The sequence below is a fragment of the Gopherus evgoodei genome, chromosome 9 (genome assembly GCF_007399415.2).
Source record: "Gopherus evgoodei ecotype Sinaloan lineage chromosome 9, rGopEvg1_v1.p, whole genome shotgun sequence".
NCBI classification, from domain to species: Eukaryota; Metazoa; Chordata; order Testudines; family Testudinidae; genus Gopherus; species Gopherus evgoodei.
In genome coordinates, this window is record NC_044330.1 from 17,275,970 (window position 1) to 17,295,559 (window position 19,590).

General features: G+C 41.5%; 1 protein-coding gene across 2 annotated transcripts; it reads left to right on the forward strand.

Annotated features, from left to right (window-relative positions):
• Positions 1-463: 463 nt before the first annotated feature.
• Positions 464-19,210, forward strand: LRRC31 (leucine rich repeat containing 31). 2 transcript variants are annotated; one of them, XM_030576528.1, is made up of 10 exons: positions 464-1,000; positions 1,968-2,225; positions 5,064-5,213; positions 5,605-5,772; positions 7,109-7,276; positions 8,589-8,756; positions 10,163-10,330; positions 12,247-12,414; positions 14,980-15,147; positions 16,396-19,210. In XM_030576528.1, the coding sequence occupies exons 1-10, from the start codon at positions 988-990 to the stop codon at positions 16,713-16,715; spliced, it is 1,749 nt and encodes a 582-aa protein (XP_030432388.1). In that variant the 5' UTR covers positions 464-987; the 3' UTR covers positions 16,716-19,210. The 2 variants fall into 2 exon arrangements, with proteins under 2 accessions (XP_030432388.1, XP_030432389.1); XM_030576529.1 differs by lacking the exon at positions 10,163-10,330.
• The last annotated feature ends 380 nt before the right edge of the window (positions 19,211-19,590 follow it).

A 19,590-nucleotide genomic window follows, 5' to 3' on the forward strand; every position in this document is an offset into this window, starting at 1 on the left:
TAGCCAGGGCTGGATTTAGGGGCAAGCGAGCCAGGTGACCTCCTGGGGTGCTGTAAGGCATTCAAAATTGTAACAAATGGAGGGGTGGGGGTGCCAAAGACACTCCTCAGCTGGGGCGCCATTTGATCTAGGGCTGGCCCTGCTAGTAGTAGTCATGGTGGTGTATCTTGGTTTGTGGATTCTTGTCGACTAGGAACTGAACTGATATTGCCATACAGTTAAACATACAGGGACAGCTCCTGCAAACTTTACTCAGTCAAAACTGACTTCAGTTGGAGCTGTGACTGAGCAAGGATTTCAAGTTTGGCCCATGATAGAACTGAATCAGTTTACAGTCCAGACAATCGAGTACCTAAGGTGAATGAAAATGAGCAAGCCTCTATTATCCCTCTTACTAAAACATTTCCAGCCAAAGAATGCAAACTATTTAAATGCTCTGCTTTGCTCACACTCCTGCAGTTCTTTTGGAGTGTACTGAGGGTGAGTGAAGAGGTGGAGGAAACACAGAGCTTTTTCTTCAGATACTAATGTAATTTGATCTATAAACTGACTCAGCCCTTCTAAAATCAGCTGTTTCCAACAAGCTGTGGGAGGTAGAAAGCTCAGTACGAAGTCCATGCAATGACTTCCTCATTTTTTCACTATTAATTTATTCTAAAAAGAAAACTGACAAGACTAGTCAAATGAATTATTCATGGACCTGGTTACAAAAAGAGTGTTTGCTAAATATTTTGGAGACCTGGTAGCTCACATTCAGCAGAACAAACAGCCCAACAAATTGCAGTTGATCAACTGGTTTGTAGCGAGGAGCTGATTTCAAATTTGTGAAGACAGAAACTCTCTGGTAGACAACAACAATAAAAAATGAAACCACCCAGACAAATCTGGTATTTAAGGAAGAGAGAACTTCACTTCTAGAGAATGGTACATTTGTTTTCCAAGCCATGAAAGTGCTTTAAAAGGTGCAAGGGATCCTTTATTCCAGAAATGGAAAAGACAGGTATGTATCTTCGTCTATTAAAAATATTACAGTCCCAATGCATGAAAAGTTACAAATGTAAACAACATTGCTTTACTTGTATATATAATTCTGATTTATATTATATCATTTGTTTTGTACATTGGTCATGAGAAACATAGTAGTGACTAATCAACTAATAAATAAATTATATTTAGAAATTCTCCTTTCCCACCTCTGCAGAGACATGAAAACCAAATAAAACATTTAAAAACAAAGTGGCATAAAAATTAGCTGTATGTAAAAGGACTGTTTGCCAACAGACTTTGTTTTTATCATTTCTTCCTTCAGCCTAATTGCTGGTAAAATAGCATAAGAACTATATATGAAGGACCCAGTGTTTCTTCTGTTACTTTACAATTTTGTTTTTCTTTTGAGAGAAGTAATGCTTGCACTGTACCTGAAATTAGCTAGTAAAAGCAAATCACAAGGCTTTTCTGGCTGGTGTAAATACAGAGGGTAAAATCCTAACTCCACTGAAGCCAGTGGGAGCCTTTCCAGAATGTCATCCCCAACACTTGGCACTCAGATGTCTGCAAATAATTTTCATGTGCACTGTTAGGCAGGAAATGAAATAGAGGCCACCCATCCAGGTATTCCCCTCCATTGATGAGATAAACTGGCTTTTAGGACTACTATACCCAATGAACTAACATAAAATGGCACCAATATAGCAGAGACTTGGGATCATTAGGTCCACTTGTGTAAAATATTGAGCACCTCCACTGTGGTGCTAAACATCCTCAGCTCCCTTTGAAGGCAACAGGAATTGCAATGAGTTCAGAATCTGGTCCACTGAATCTTATACTATTGATACTGACATGGAGAGAATGGTGTGAAAGTAGCTAAGAAATTCCTGATAATATCCACTATTGGGGGTGGGGGCAGGTAACCAATTAATAAATGTTGCTAAAAACTGTTCTACCTATGTTTGTCAATCCTCTGAAAGAAGCAAACCAGAGTTCCCAGGATAGATGTGAAGAGGGCATCTTGAAGAGATCCCCATTTCAGTTGATTATGAACCAAATCCAAAGGAAGAAATCCTCTGTGGAAAAGGGAAAACATCAGTGCTCATCAGGCACTAGATCCTTCAGGGGCTTACACACTGAGAAATCTGATGGCGAAAGCAAAAAAGAAAGTGAAGGAGCAGAAATCAGTAACTCTAGACCAGATAATCAGAATGAGGACCAAGCTCCCCATGTAGCAGGTAATGCTGATACCACAGTGATGGGTGCATTAGAAATGTATTGATGAATGAGCAGCAAAGAATCCTGTGGCACCTTATAGACTAACAGACGTTTTGGAGCATGAGCTTTCGTGGGTGAATACCCACTTCATCAGATGCATGTAGTGGAAATTTCCGGGGGCAGGTATATATATGCAAGCAAGCTAGAGATAATGAGGTTAGTTCAATCAGGGAGGATGAGGCCCTGTTCTAGCAGTTGAGGTGTGAAAACCAAGGGAGGAGAAACTGGTTCTGTAGTTGGCAAGCCATTCACAGTCTTTGTTTAATCCTGAGCTGATGATGTCAAATTTGCAGATGAACTGAAGCTCAGCAGTTTCTCTTTGAAGTCTGGTCCTGAAGTTTTTTTTGCTACAGGATGTCCACCTTAAGGTCTGCTGTAGTGTGGCCAGGGAGGTTGAAGTGTTCTCCTACAGATTTTTGTATATTGCCATTCCTAATGTCTGATTTGTGTCCATTTATCCTTTTCCATAGAGACTGTCCAGTTTGGCCGATGTACATAGCAGAGGGGCATTGCTGGCATATGATGGCATATATTACATTGGTGGACGTGCAGGTGAATGAACCGGTGATGGTGTGGCTGATCTGGTTGGGTCCTGTGATGGTGTCGCTGGTGTAGATATGTGGGCAGAGCTGGCATCGAGGTTTGTTGCATGGATTGGTTCCAAAGCTAGAGTTACTATGGTGCGGTGTACAGTTACTGGTAAGAATATGTTTCAGGTTGGCAAGTTGTTCGTGGGCGAGGACTGGCCTGCCACCCAAGGCCTGTGAAAGTGTGGGATCATTGTCCAGGATGGGTTGTAGAGCCCTGATGATGTGTTGGAGGGGTTTTAACTGGGGACTGTATGTGATGGCCAGTGGAGTCCTGTTGGTTTCTTTCTTGGGTTTATCTTGCAGTAGGAGGCTTCTGGGTACACGTCTGGCTCTGTTGCACGAGGAAATAGGGAAACAGATCAACAGAGCCAGACGTGTACCCAGAAGCCTCCAAATGCAAGATAAACAAAACCTGTAGGAGAACACTTCAACCTCCTTGGCCACACTATAGCAGACCTTAAGGTGGCCATCCTGTAGCAAAAAAACTTCAGGACCAGACTTCAAAGAGAAACTGCTGAGCTTCAGTTCATCTGCAAATTTGACATCATCAGCTCAGGATTAAACAAAGGCTGTGAATGGCTTGCCAACTACAGAACCAGTTTCTCCTCCCTTGGTTTTCACACCTCAACTGCTAGAACAGGGCCTCATCCTCCCTGATTGAACTAACCTCATTATCTCTAGCTTGCTTGCATATATATACCTGCCCCTGGAAATTTCCACTATATGCATCTGATGAAGTGGGTATTCACCCACGAAAGCTCATGTTCCAAAATGTCTGTTAGTTTATAAGGTGCCACAGGATTCTTTGCTACTTTTACAGATCCAGACTAACATGGCTATCCTTCTGATAATTGATGAATGAGTGCTTGGTTTTACTGCTAGCCAGAATCCCCTGATTTGTTGTTGGTAGTTTATTTTGTATGTGTTGTTTTCTCCTGATTAAGCCACTATCATGCTGTGCCTTATAATCTGAGGGACATAAATCAAGAACTGCGACCCATGTTGCTGAGGCTGGAGGGATAAAGCTTTTGAGTTTCTTCTCTCTTGATTTCTAGTGCCAGAAGTCGATATCAGAGTCAGCTCATCAGTTGCAGAGTTTATGTGGGACATCAGCACCTCAAGTGGTAGCTTGGTTTGCTTGTGTTCAAGGTCAGCTTCTGCGCACCCTGCTGCTAGAGCAATTTTAAGACAACAACAAAAGCAGATATTTCTCACCACTTGATATCATGAGGCTGGATATCAATCTTCTAATTTGTGTGTGTATACAAGGTTGCTATTAACCTTTGTGCCACAGAAGAAATAAAGCTATTATTGAAAGGCAGGTGAAAGGTGAGGTTTACAAAAGAGGTGGAGATGGGGTGGAGAGGCAAAATGTAGAAAGAAGGGGTTACTGTCTTTTGTGCAGCTTTTGGCTGCTGATTTTTGGCCAAGGGTATTAGGTAAAATTGCTGCAGGAGTATTTTTACATATTTGCTAAGTGTTCCTAAAGGCCAGGATAGGTGCACTGTTACTTTATGTACGAATTGGAATGAATAAATAAGATGAAAGGGGGGTTGCTGTGCAGAGCCAAGACTCGCCAAGAGCCACCTCAGTACCTACTCGGCAAGGTTAACGGATGGTAGAGACAGTGGTCAGAGCTGTCACTGAAGGATGGAGCAGCAGCCTTGTGGGATTGCACTGCAAGGACTGATTGAACTGGTGAACCTCCATTGCCTGTACTTCCAAACTGTACCAGCACTGTCATAGTCAGGCTGAACTGAGGGGGTTATAATACTTGTGCAGGACTAGTGCAGGTGTAATGATACACAGAATACATCCGCTTAGTGATTTACAAGCATTTTGTGTGCTTGAACTGGTCTGTAAGTGTCAAAAGTCTCTAGTGTAGACCAGCCCAAAGATTTCACTAGAGACTTTTGACACTAACAGAATCAGGTACCATAAGGTACCATCAACATCAGGGCATCAGGTACCATCAACCAGGGCATGGTGAACCTGTTCCCATTACTCAGGGTAACAATGGAAAATTGACATGGTACAGAGGTTCCACCAGTAATCTCTAAAATGGGAATGCAGCCATTCCACAAGTTCTGCCAGGGTCAGTATGTTTCATTATGTCTTAAGATGACAGTTGCAGTTACACAAGACAAAATCTCATCAATAAGATTACTGTTAAAGGTAACCACAATCCTGGTTTTTTTGGTTATGCAGACAAACCTCCACATCTCATTTCCAAAACAAACACAACATCTGGTATGTGGAGCGTTAAGCAGTTCATGCAGAAACTGGGTAAGAAGCCCAACAGCAAGAATATGGACCTAAATAATTGTGCATTAGATGCAACAGATTTATTGGAGCTGGGTAAGCACAAGTTTTCCCACCTACCTACTGAAAGCTTCTGGAACAGAGTCTTCTATTCTTATTTGCCAATGAAATAGTCCAACCCCACTCCTTTCCTCTCTCCCTCTGGTAATGATACTTTCTTCTTATTCAGGATTTTCATCTGAAGATCCCAAAGGATTTTGCAAACATTAACAATTTAAGCCACACAACAATGCTGTGAATCAGGTAGATAGCCTTATACCCATTCTACAGATAGGGAAACTGAGGCACAGTTTATTTTGAAGACAGATCACTCTGTATCATGTTACCATATTAATTTAGAAAAGCACCTCTATAGTAAGGCATATCGACACACACACATTTACAAATTTAAGTTGGTTATTTTTGCTGTTGTTTGTTTTACCTCTAGTTGCTGTGTTACCTTTTCTACCAGAGCTGGAGGAGCTCAATCTTTCCTGGAATGATTTTGTGGGAGGGGTTCTGAAACCCCTTGCTCTTCGGCTCCATCATGTGAGCAAGTTAAAAATCCTCCAACTAAAAAATTGCAAGTTGACAGCTGAGGATGTTACTTCTTTAGGTACAGTATGGCAGTTTCGTTTACTTTCCAAACCACTCATTACCAAAGGTCTATTGTGAGCTATTAAATCTATACTTCCATCACACCACAGCAGCCAAAATCTCAATCTGTGTCTGTAAACTCTCAGCTATAAAGAAGTGTAAAACACATATACTTGTGAGTAACTTTATACATAAGATTAGTCCCATTGAGTTCAGTGGGGCTATTCATGGGCAAAAAGTCACTCACATGCAGACTGGTTGAAGAATCAGGACCTATTTGCGCAAGTGCAACAAAATTACTCAAACTGGCTTAACGTTTTAAGCAACGAGCTTGAAATGCCTGCTGGTAGAGTGCTCAGAATTGGAAGATCAAATCACAGCATGATCAGTTTAGGCCTTTTTCCTTCAGCAGCAAATACAGGGAGCTCCGTGCAGATGAAGATACTGATATCTTTTGGAAGAGACCTTAAAAACAGACGGGCTGTCTGTTCAGTGTAAGCATTCAAGATCACTCTGCTTTTTGGAAGAAATTTGGCCAAGATTTGCCTTCCTCTCACTGTTCTGCTGTAATTGGCTGCAACAGGCCACCCAACAAAGGGTGAAGTCCCATTTTAGAGATGGTATTTGTATAAGAGACCCTAATCTTACAAACACTTACCGCTGAACATAGGATTTACTACTGTGAGTGAGTTCATTGTGTATGTACAAAGGAAGGGCAAACCCAGGGAAGTTTGGGGCTCTGCAAGTTTATGGATTATTTTGGAGGTTCACAAACTATGGCATGAGCTTGAGTCTGCTTTTAATTTATTGTTTGATTTTTTTCTCACTTCTTTTTTTAATACTCTCTACCTTTCTTTTCTTTCTTGTGTGTTTTATATTTTATCTGTTCCGGTGGATATTTTTTCTCTCTAGCCTGTCTCTGCCCCTTTTTCCACCAGCTCTCTCAGTGCTGTAAAAAAAACCCACCCCCACGAGGGGAGTAGCTGCCAGCACTGGTGCACTGTCCACACTGCCACTTTACAGCGCTGAAACTTGCGTAGCTCAGGGTGTTTTTTTTTCGCACCCCCGAGTTTCAGCACTGGAAAGTGGCAGTGTAGACAAGACCTAAGTGTCAGGGGTGGAGAGTAGGAGGGTTGTGTGTGTGTTACCAGGTATGTGTACTCATGCAACAGCAAATCACCTCCTGACTTGCATTTTCTTTTTCAAAGAAGAAAACCCAACAAAACTGCATAATTAAAATGAGGATGAAATGACTAGTGACATCCTTTCATATTGTGTTTAAACTGTATTTTTATCCTGTACTCAAAATAGTATGTAGAATGATTCATCTTCGACTTCTGGGTGCTTTGTAACAGGAGAGGCACTTGAAACCATTCCTCACCTTGAAGAACTGGATTTATCCTGGAATAATAACATAGGTGGAAAACTATCCCTCTTGACCAAAAGATTCCAGACAGGCTGCAATATCAAAATCCTAAAGTTTACAGATTGCAATCTAACAGCGAAAGATGGAGAATCTCTAGGTAAGTGTATTTCATGTACCTATGTTGAAATACTGGCTCCTCAGAGCTGCAACTGTTTTGGTTTCAGTTTTGGCATTTTACAAGAATCAATATTAAGCTTAGTATTGATTGAAAGTTATTAAATTTCTGGCTGACCACTATAACAGTATCTGTACTGGTTTCCAAAGAAGCCCTTTTTTCTAACCATATGAGATAGGATGATTTTGTGGTTATAGCATGAGGTTGGGAGGAAGGATATTTGGGTTTGAATCTCAGTATTACCAGTGATTTCCTGTGTGATCTTGGGCAAGTCACTTAGGCCAAAATTTTCCAAGCTGAGAGTCTACAGTTAGACAATTAAATGTGTATTTAAGCACATGAATAAAAATAGCCTGATTTTCAGAGGTCTGGAGACGCTTCAAACAGAGAAAGACTTAAGTGAGAGCTTCAAGTGCTAAGCCCCTCTGAAAATCAGGCCATTTATATTTATGTGACTAAATTTGGGAACCCAAGCCTCAAGCTGTGAAGCTCATTACATGAATAGGGCCAAATGTATAATTGGCCCAAGTCTATCTGTGCCATGGTTTTAACCATCCCAAAATGGGGTAAAAATACCTGTTTCACCAAGAAGTGTGCTAGTATGGACAAGGGTACTAGAAATATGTTATTTATTCACTTGTAGGGCCTGACCCAAAGCCATGGAAGTCAGTGGAAAGATGCCATAGTTTGGCATTTATGATCTTTGCAGTGTTCAAGATTTCCTGAACCTTTTGGGGTTTTTGGTGGAGGATTCATGGGGTTTGCAAAACTAGTTGAGTTTATGACACTTATTTTTTCCCTCTACACCCACCCCAACTTAATACTGTGTTCTTTTGAAGTGATTCTGTATTTTGAAAAAGTTTTTCTGTCTAAAGGGAAACTTTTGTGCTATGAACTAAAGATAAAGGATTAAACCTTCTTCCCACTCCCCAAAGCTAGAATAGCTCCAGTGGGTGGTCTGTATTCAATATATATAGTTCATCCTTTTGCATTAGAATGTTCTCTCTTCCCCTCACTGTTCCTTGTTGCACAGTTCTTTGTATTTTTTCCATTTTCTCACCCTACTGTTTCAGTGATTTTATTTCTCTGGTCCCTCCTGATTCCTTTGTTCACCGCATTTCTTAAGCAGACCATGAACCCAATTAATCTAAATCAAACTTTTGAGCCCATGTTGTTAGAATGTGTTTGAATGTAGACAAAACAAGTTGGCTCATTCCTGTTTATAGTGGTGTTTTCCGCAATATCCTTCCAGTAAATCTGGTAACTAACCAATTCTGTTTTCCTTTTATTTCAGCTCGGGTTCTAAATGTCATCCATGACCTCGAAGTATTAGATATTTCTATTAACAGAAACATTGGCTGCAGTATGAAGAGTATTGCTCAGGAATTGAAAAATGTGCCAGTTTTGAAAGAATTAAATTTGCACATGTGTGGATTAAAGCAAGATGGCCTCCAGTGTTTAGGTTAGTCTAGATTTAGTGTGGTTTAGATTTGGAATCCCAAATCTAAATCAAAAATCCATCTAAGGAAATGTCTAGACTACAGGCACTGAAATAGGTATTTTGTGTGATAGAAATCACAGGAATCATAACAATATCAAAAATATTGATAGACAATTATTCTCTTCTGTTTGGGGACCAAGTTGTTTAGTAAAGGAAACAGAGACTTTCAGCTCTAGTTTCTTGGTTCAAAGTCATCTTAAGGGGCTAGTAACACCGGTATGTCTACATTGCAATGTAAGCCCAGGGTTAGTGGGGGTTGAGTCAGCTGACCCATGTTAGGGAACCCTAGGCTTGAGCATCTACGCTGTATTTTAACCCTAGGTTAAGACTTTTGTGACCCATGCTCAAAGCTAGGGCTCTGGCATCCACACTGCAGTGTGCAGACCCAAGCCAAAATAATCATATCCCAGAGTCCCTAGAGCTTCGCCCTCCCTACCTCCTGAAATGTGGCTGCTCTAGCCCTAGGAATGTAGTGCACTGTGGGGAAGCTTTACTGCCTGGCCTGCACCTTACCAGGAAATAGCTCGCTTTGCAAAAGGTTTGACCAGTTCGCTTTCCTTTGCAAACCCAGGAGGCTCTCTGATAGTATGCTTGCAAATTGGTGATCAGAACAGAATGAGTTAACACTGACCTGAGCTGCTGCCATTTGCTGGAGAGGCGGGATGAGGGGAGGTTGAGGGTCTTCCATTTTCAATAGAGTGGATTGCAAATTGTTGAGATAGAGAGGACAAAGTAAGTTGTCCATGGAATTGTGGGTTACTTCTGGATGACTCCCAGGACCTGAGTCAAGTAGGGCTGTGACTACACTGTAAAGCAATAGGGCTCGGATCCTGGGCCTCAGCTTGACTTGAGCTTGGACTTTGCAGCCCTGCAGGGTTCTGGGTCCATGGGCCAAGCCCTGGGTTAGCACAACTGTAGTATAATGTAGATGCCCAGGCCCAAGCATGAGCTTACATTGCAGTATAGACATAACCTAAAAGTCATCACCTGAAGTCTGTCCAGATTATCTTTGTCTAGTTCCTAGTGGGCTAATTATTCACCACATAAAACTCAGTATCACAGTTGGTGCTATTTGGCACCCTTGACGGTATTCTCAGTAAATAGACTAGTATTAATGAGTATGAAGGGTGAGCTGCTCTCTCACTTTTGGGTGGTTCTTTTAGAGTAAGGTTGAGTGACATTAGTGGGAAGAGCTTTGCAATGTTGACTTGCTTCTGTTGAAATTACACAGAAAACTTTATTCTCCAGAGCTGTCATTCCAACACCTTTCGCAAATATTAACACTAGAGTAAACATACGTTAAGTCCACAGTCTGCCTTATGTGTTAGAATATTCAGTGACCATGAATTCTGCCTTTTTCATTTTAGACAGGGCTTTCCAGTACTTACCAGAGCTAAACAAATTAGACCTATCGTGCAATAAAGAAATTGGTGGAGGGTTCAAGGACTCAGCAGCTCATTTGGCCAGTTTTAAAGACCTAGAAGTCCTGGATCTCCACCAGTGCTGTGTAACAGAAGAGGACATGATGGTTCTCAGTAAGAACATTGTTAGAAAATTATTAAGAATAAAAATGTTTTTAACTTTGAAAACTTCTCACAGGCAGAAAATGGACCCCACCTCCATCAGATCGTAATAGTCAGGACTAGTTTATCCACGCAGATTTGGCAGCCCAGTGATTGTGGAGAACAACTACCTTTTTGGTTAAGGTACAGGACTGGGAGTCATGATCATGGGTTAGTCACATGGGGGCTGATCCTGAGTGGTGCTAAGAACTTGCAATTTCCCTTATTCAGCACCTTAGGACTTGCCTACACTTAAACACTACAGCGGCATCACTGCAGCTGAGGCATTGTAGCACATCAGAGTAGACATTACCTATGCCGACAGGAGGGATTCTCCCATTGGCACAGGTAATCCACCCCCCACAAGAGGTTAATGGAAGAAGTCTTCTGTTGACCTAGCGCTGTCTACATGGGGACCTAGGTCAGCTTCACTACACCTCTCAGGGGTGTGGATTTTTCATACAGTTAAACCAATTTAATTTTCTGGTGTAGACTAGGCCTTAGGCTCATGTGTAAAATGGAGCTAGTAACAGTTACTTGCCTCACAGAGATTTTGTGAAGGTTAATTCATTAATGTTTGTAAACTACTTTGAGACCCTTGAATGGAGAGAAAATACTGTTAGAATATTATTTTTGTTAGGCCACAACACTAAAGGGGCATTTCTGAATGCAAGCGACATAGGGCCATTTGGACAAATGTCCACATCATAGACATTAGCACCAGGACCGGCTCCAGCTTTTTTGCTGCCCCAAGTGGCGAAGTGGGGGGAAAAAAAAAGATAAAGCCATAGTTGGTGGCATTTCGGCGGCAGCTCTACCGCGCCGCTTCATTCTTCGGCAGCAACTCAGTGACAGATCCTTCACTCCACCGAAGACCCGGACATGCTGCCCCTTTCCATTAGCTGCCCCAAGCACCTGCTTCCTGTACTGATGCCTGGAGCCTGTCCTGACTAGCACCAACCAGGCAATCTTGTTTTGTTAATTGATCACACTGGAGAAACCAAGGGCCAGATCCTCAGCTGGTGTAAATTGGCATGTCTCCAAGAGATGAATGCACATGAAAATTGAACTCCCCTGTGGCACATAGTGGTAACTACATATCAAGGCAGAAATACAATGGCAGGGTGGTATTAGGAAAGCTTGTACTGCTGTTCTTTGAAGAAACTGAAGACTTCATTTTCCAGGGCTCGTTGTACAAACCCCTCTCAAGAGCACTATTTTCACTTCATGTTACAGGAAATATAGAGTTCACCTCTCACCAAGGAGATGGTTTGGTTTCTTTGTTTTCGGTTACCATTGTATTTTGACATGGATTTTAACCTTTAGAGTAAAAAAATCTCATGACTTGAAGTGTACAGTCTTGGTCCTCCTGATGGGGAAGATAATGTGAAAAGCTACTGATGAAGTAATACTAGTAAGGAGAAGAGTTAATTTAATCATTTAAGTAATAATTCTAGTGATTTATTTTTCATTTGATGCACATGTAATAGGACTTTGATACCTATCTACTGGTATATATTACATGAACATATTCTACCTGAGGTTAGCAAAGGCTGTGAGATTTGGACATAGATTCCCCCATTAATTTTAATAGGAGTTGTGTGTTTAAACCCCCTAGATGGCTTTGAAAATCTCAGCTACTCTATCTATTGGAGGCCAGACTCTGACACCCTTACTTAATGCAAAATAGTACCTACTCCTTGAGTAGTCATACTGAAAACAATGGGACTATTTATGGACTAAAGTATTACTCAGAGTGAGCAAGGGTGTCAGAATCTGGCAATATGTCTTGGGTTGAGTTATAAATAAAAGAAGTTGTAGCAAATAAAACTACAGCTATATAGTAATTTAGGATCACAATGACTAATAAATATTGTGTATTTTTAAAGCACAGGTGATACCTTTACTCTCGAGTCTTCAGGAGCTGAATTTATCATCCAATAAAAATATTGGAGTGTCTACCAACTACCTTTTTAGCAGGCTTAGATTTTTACCAAAGCTGAAATCTGTGATCGTCAGCAGTTGCTCTTTAGGGGAAGATTCTTTTGCATCACTAGGTAGGAATGATTTTTAAACTATTATATATTCTCTGTATGAAGCAAGATGCGATAGTGCAGTAGTTTTGCATTGTCCTTTGATGGGACTCAGCAGATCTGTGGTTGAATTCTGGCTTTGGTCATGAGTAAAAATTTATCTTTCGGTCTTACCCTCGGCTCTGTCTGCCCACATCGCAAAACCAGCACATAATTTGGTCTGTCTGCAAAGGGAAATCTGAAAGTGGAATACCAGGAGTACTATAGGTCAGGACTTAGGTGCATTGTAACAGCTTCTGACCACATTATGCCCGATTTTAATGTAGTCCTATTAATCCTTCATCTTCCAAAGAACTATAATGTATTTACTAAGTTTAGAAAAGAAAGCTAGAGTATACGATCTCATACTTCGCTGGAATTGTAATCATTAGTGGGCAGACCTTGTAATAATTATCCATTTAATACTGATGTCTTAATATTTACTACTCCTGAGTGCAAAGGGATCTTGACACATGCCCATAATAGAGACCTATAGTCGTGAGCATATACCTTTGTTTGAGTAAAGTTTTTTCATCTCTAGTTACCAACAGAAACTTTCTGGCCTCCAAGTAAGCAGCAAGTGTGCAAATCAAGAGCTTATAAAAGGGGTTATAGTAAAATATTGCATACAGAAAAAAGAACCTGTTGTTTATTACTGCTTGCTCTACTGAAGTCAATAGAAAAATTTCCACTGACTTCAGAGGAAGCAGGATCAAGCCAGCACTGGTTTGAGGTCTTTGCAGGCACTGTGCTAAAGAAGCATAAAATATTATTATTGAATAGTGATTTCTTGATATCTTGAAGTCAGCATTGTCAGAAAATGTAATGAATCTTGCCTTTAATTCATGGGTTTGCATCAAGAACTGCTCCCTTTAATTTGTCATAAAATGCTCAAAATTGCTCTTTTCACATTAAATTGACTTCAGTGGGGCTGGATCAGGCCAATATTGCTAATGTAAAACAAAACACCCATCTGGGTGTTTCACCCAGGCCAGTAAGGGGTTCAGTTAACACCTGCCTTGCAGCTCTGGGTGCCTAAATGCTCTGCTGCTGTGCGGCCCACAGACAGAAATGACCTGTGCTTGCCGATAGCGAGTGTAGGGTGGGGCAGAGTGAGGGCAGCCGACTTCAGCAGTGTTCCTGAGCATGCTCAGTCCGTGTGAGCATGCTCAATACAAGCCAAGCAGTGAATCTGTGAGGGGACACATGACCCCCATATGCCCACAGATTTGACACCAACAGCCTGCATTCAAGCTTGCTGATCACACCTTGGCTTTCACTTCCCTATTACTCTGCCAGGGGGTTTCAACAACCCTTCCAGCCCCAAGTTCTCCCCCCAAAAATGTCTCTGCAGTAGGGTTGCCAACCCTCCAGTATTGACCTAGAGTCTCCAGGAATGAAAGATTAATCTTTAATTAAAGATCACGTGGTGTGATGAGACCTCCGGGAATATGTCCAACCAAAATTGGCAACCCTACTCTGCAATACACAGCCGCATGCATCGTAGTACTCACAAAACCTTTTCAGGTTTGCTGCTCCTATCAAGAGACAAAACAGAGCAGCCTGTTAGTTTAACTGGGGTTAACATATCCTTCCCTTCAATCACAGTGCCACGCTGGTTAATAGTAAAACCAAAACAAATTTATTAACAAAAAGACATAGATTTAAGTGATATCAATCAAGTAGAAGGAATAAGGATAGAAATGGTTACAAACAAACAAAAGTTAAAATACTCTACTTAGCCTGAAACACAACTTGACAAACTAGTCATTTGTTCATAGTTTTCTCACCATAGACATTCTTCCAGTATGGCTAGTCCTTCGCCAGGATCCAAATACAAAGTTCACAGCACTTAGTTTCTTTGTCTGCTCATATAAAGGATAATTTAGGGATTCTCTCCTACTGTCTTTATAGCCCAGTAAAACTCTGAAATGTATTCTTCTGAAGTGTATCCCCAAATAAAGTTCCTTTCCCTTGGGGATGTAGACACCAGGCTGTCTGGTGTAAATGCCAAACTGGCTTCTCCCCCACTGGTGATTTTTACAGTGCAAATGATCTTCCTGCAACCTGCGATACAAATGAATAGGCCACTGGCTTGAGGGGTCAGCCCCTTTTTTTGTCAGAAAAAACCTGTTTATCAACTACCCTGACACGCTTGGTTTAAATACATTTTAGTGACATATTTCCACCACAGCTGGATACACTGAGCTGGTCAGGCCAGCTGATACTCATCACTGCTACATATCAGGGAGCTCCAAGCCATCTGACATATCTCACACCATCCCGACCCCCTTTAAAAAAGACAACTCAAGGACGTGTCTGTTAAATACCCATTCTATATGTGAAAAATCAAATGTTGAACTCTTTAGGGAGTATGTGAGATTTTATTTTGTCTAACTTTTACTAAGATCCAATAAACCTACGTTCTAAGCACAAGTAAGTAGGCAACATACTTAAAACCTATTTACAGGTGACTACATGGTGAAATGTCTGCTAAGGCCACGATGATTTCTGTTAGTAAGCAGAAGTTGCTGGTGCTAATCTTTTCAGCTGAGACTGCCCTTCACCTCCCTGAACTGGAGATATTAGACCTTTCTTGGAATAAATGCGTTGGTGGGAACCTAAAGCTGCTTTTGGAAGCACTAAAGCTGGCAACGGAGATTCGAATGTTGAGACTGAGCAGCTGTAACTTGGTGGCTGAGGATCTGACTCTTTTAGGTATGTATAATGTGATGTTTACTAGCAGGCAAGCAGCCGCTGCATTTAGACCACAATTCAGAGACTTGTTCCATGGGTAGAGCAGATTTATGCATAAATCAGATGACAGGAGGCAGAATGCGGCAGTATCTTTCCACCACGGAATTTTCATCTTGTTGATGAGGAATATTTACTCAGTACTTCACACAGCGAGGGGGCAAAAACTGAAGAGTGTAGACAATATTGGAAAAATATGCAGGGACCCATTTAAGCTGAGCTATTTGTATTACTTCACAAATACAACACTTAGAAAATTATAAATGTACAATGCAAACACTAGATTTAAAGCCACTTCTGAGAAGTTTTATATTGTACTTTTCTGGGCTCACTAACTCCAGCTAAATTATATTTTAACAGCATTACATGTAACTTGATTTTAGGGTTTTTTTTGTGAAAGCCCCAACTCTTGGATCATGTTATTAGAAGAGAATATCAGATTTTTTTAAAAGTAAATTTCTACCCCTCTTAGTTGCTGAGAAGTGCTGGAAAATGGAACCCTGAAGTTTCAAACACCAGAAATCAAATTTAAAATTCTCATATTTTTTTTTAATCTCATGATTTTTAAGTCAGTCTGTTGATTTTTGGGAGCCTGACACATGACTTTTGAATGCTTGGAGTTGGCAGAACAGTAATAGCTGCTTTAAAACTTTTGGTCCCTGTAGACCACACAATGGTAAAAAATGCTTGAGGCCTGTTGACTCTACAGCCTTCACCATTGCTACCACTGTCCAAATGGCACCAGTGGTAAATTACAGGTCCTAATTTTCTTAGGGTAGACCCCTGGCCCCTGCTCCCATTAACTTTCCAGCATTAGGCATGGCTCTTTCAACATTTTTCTCTCTCCAAATCTCACTGTAAAATCTTCCTGCCAGTTTCATCCTATGCTTGACATTAAACTCCATCTGACTGATCCTTCATGAGGTTGCCATACACTTTTAACCTAACACCTTTGTAATCCCTTTAGTTCTCTTCGAATTGCATGTTGTAAACTACACAATGTCTTTTGCGATAAAATAGGCTTTGTGAGACCAAGAGCAAGTATCTCTGATTAGTTTGAGCAACATGTTTCATATCACTTAGTAACCAATCATTCCCATGTTTTATTCCTAAAGGACCTTAAATAACATGGTAGTTAAAGAGCACTATTCTTAGTCCTATGCTTTTTTAAACAATATTTGTAATGTGTATTCCAATATCCATTTCTTTCAGCATTAGAGGTCCAAGCTGGTCATCTAGCCAAATTACAGAAGCTAGACCTGAGTTATAATGACAGTGTTTCTGATGAAGGATGGGCCACTTTCTTTCAAGGCTTATCTGCACTCAAAGAACTTTCAGAGTTGGATGTCAGTCTTCGGCCATCATCTTGCCGTGACTGTGGAATGTGGTTCAGCAAGTTGTTAACAGATTTGTCAAAGCTGCCTGCATTCACCGAGATGGGGATGCAAAGGTGGGCCCTTCCGGAATCACAGCAGAGACAACTGGAAAGCTTTAATCAGGATGCCAAAAGGAACGTTCACTTTGACTATTGATGCAGGGTCTGGGTTTCTGAAAAGACCTTTCCAAGTAGCACATGCATTATGTATTGTGTGATTCTGACTCAGAAAATAGCCTATTTTTTACCAGTAAATCTGTTTTCATCATGTCTCTTGAAATAGTCCCCAACTACACAACGTTATTTGATGTGTGAAATACACAGATAACTCCATTTGATCACATAAACTCCAAATGTCTGAGTATGTAAGGAAGGTCTATCTTTCTTATATACATATCTAACTGTTTTTAATAAGCTGCCTTTTAAATGTGAGCCTCTTCTGCCTCATTTGTGGTAATGCCCTTAAGCATATTTGCTGATAGAAAGGTTAGAGCACGTTGGAACACTTATTCAAAATTCAGGACTGCACACAATTCTGACCCCTGTATGCTATGCCAATTACATATTGGTGGTTTTAAAAGGACCACAGCAGATTGAAGGACAATTCCCATGGCAATGCTGGGCTGCAGAGCAAGCCATAGGCATTCTGGGTACGACTGCAACAAATCACAGGATCCCTTGGAGCTCTTCTTGCTTATGTGAGGGTTTGCCCCTGCAACAATCTTTATTGCCCTCTACCTAGACTACTCTGTGTTGCCTCTCTCAGTAGGTACAGCCATGGAGTCTAGCCATTAGCATTAAGGGTCTGATCCATTGCTCCTTGAAAGCAATGGGAGTCTGTGATGCAGTGTGCTCCTCACACCAGCCCTGAGAGAGTTGAATTAGGACAGGTGGGCCCAATCCATCAATTACGTTCCAAATGGGGGAGGTTTAGGTTGCTTGGAGAGCACTAATTAGGAAGAAGCTCAACTGTGAGGGAAGAAGCAGGGCCTCTATAAAGCCAGGAAGCTAGCAACAGAGATGAGTTTGCAGATCTTCTCCCTCTCCCCAGGGAGAAGCAGCATGGTAGGAAGGGGTCTAGGGATGAGAACAATAAGGTGGATGTAAACACAGATCTTAATGGCTTGTTACAGGATCCTGAATTGGAACCTAGAGTAGTGTGTGGGCCTGGGTTTCCCTACCATCTACTGCAGAGTGGTACTGCTAGGAGCAGTGAATGGGAAAACTGCCTGAGTTACTGTGGGACAAGACAGCAGGTTTGAGGCCTGCCTGATGCTGCTGGTGGAAGGGGAAACCACAGTGTGATCTGGCTGGAGGGCTGAGTCACAAAGTAGCTGTATTGGAAGTCTGTAGAGTGGAAGGAGAGTGGCATGTGGGAAGAGAAGAAAGGGATTGCCAAACCAGCTGGAGCTAACTGCAAGCAGAAAGTGCCATCCAGTGGTGAGTAGAGCACCCCCTGTGATAGAGTCCTCCTAGTGACTCCTCTGAGCAGGGGTGCTAGAATGGGGACCATCGCTGGAGGGTGAGTGATGGGTGGAGAGGGATGGGGCTTCTGGGGAAGGGTGGTGGTGAGGGGTTTTGGGGAAGGATGCTAGTGGGCCCCCACTTTTAGGGAGCTTCTGCTGCTCCTGCCTCTGGATCCTGGCTCAGGCCCATAGGGCATGTGTTACATGTTTGATATGCAGCACAAGCCTCCCATCACATTCTCACAATGTCCCTGTGAAGTAGGTACTGTTAGTATTATTATTCTTTCTGCTTTGCAGATGAAGAAAATCAGCACAAAAAATTGAGTGCTTTACTCTAGACCATACAGCAAGACAGGGAAGAATAATCAGGAAGAGAGTTTAGGATTTCCTGGTCCTCAGTCTTGAGCTCAGCCCATTTGACCCATTAAACTAAGGAGCTGACTAGAATGTTCAGTAACCCTTCTGCTGTTCTGTTTGACAGGGCCAGATTCACCCACCCTTGCTCATGTTAATTGCTGCCTTTAAAAGGGCCAGATCCTGCAACATGTGCTCACGTTGAGTAGCGTCTTAATCCACGAGATGCCCCATTGACTTCAATGGGATTATTTGTAAAGTAAGGTACATTTGCTAAGTGGTAGTATCAGAAGCTGCCCCTTAAGTGAGGAGTCCTATTGAAATCATGAGACAGATTGAGTAATAAAGTACTGCTCAATTAGTCCTGAGCCTTCAAGCAGAAAGCTTTTCCCAGTGGCAAAGACACATTAGGCTCATTCTCAGCCTAAGTCACTTTACTCAGGAAGGAGCCTCTGCCGGAAACCCCTTCTGTGTAGGAGTTTAGTATTTTGAAGATTCTTTTGGCAGCTTTCAGCACCGGCTATACTGCAGGCATTAATTTCTGTAGTAGAAAATCCTCTCTTCTGGCTGGTCAGTATGTGTAACCGCCAAATAGACTGCTGCTTTGTTTACCTTTCCCATACTGAATTACTACATTGTTTACTCTATGATTTCATTTGGGCATCTCTGAACTTCCTTTTTCTAGTAACAGCTTGATTGTAAAAATGCACTTTACTATCTGTAGGAGGCAAAACAGAGATCAAATTGTATGTTTGGTCAGACGTGGCATAAAAAAGTTGTTTTCAGAAAAGAAATTCTATAAAGGTGAGCATTGAACTCTGATAATGCAAACATTAAAAAGAAGCAAAGAGCATCAGTTTCGTTCTACTCAGGACTAATGCTTACTACTTGAAGCCTGTGCTGTCAATGTGTCCATTTCTAGCAATAAATATCATGCCAGGAGAATCTTACATCTAATATGGAGGCACTGAAAACATTTTAACATTAGTTTTAACACACACTTTATGTGACATCCAAACTGAGATAACATTACAATGATCTACCAAAAGACCTCCCTCCTTTGCTACACCCCATAGCAAGTAGTCAAGACCTTATGAATATCTTTTTCTGGTATCGCCAAACTCACAATTTCTTAAGATTGTCCTCAATGTGGAGACACTTGCCAATATGCAGGTTGTCTCTTCCCTTGATTACAGTAACCTCCTGTCTCTA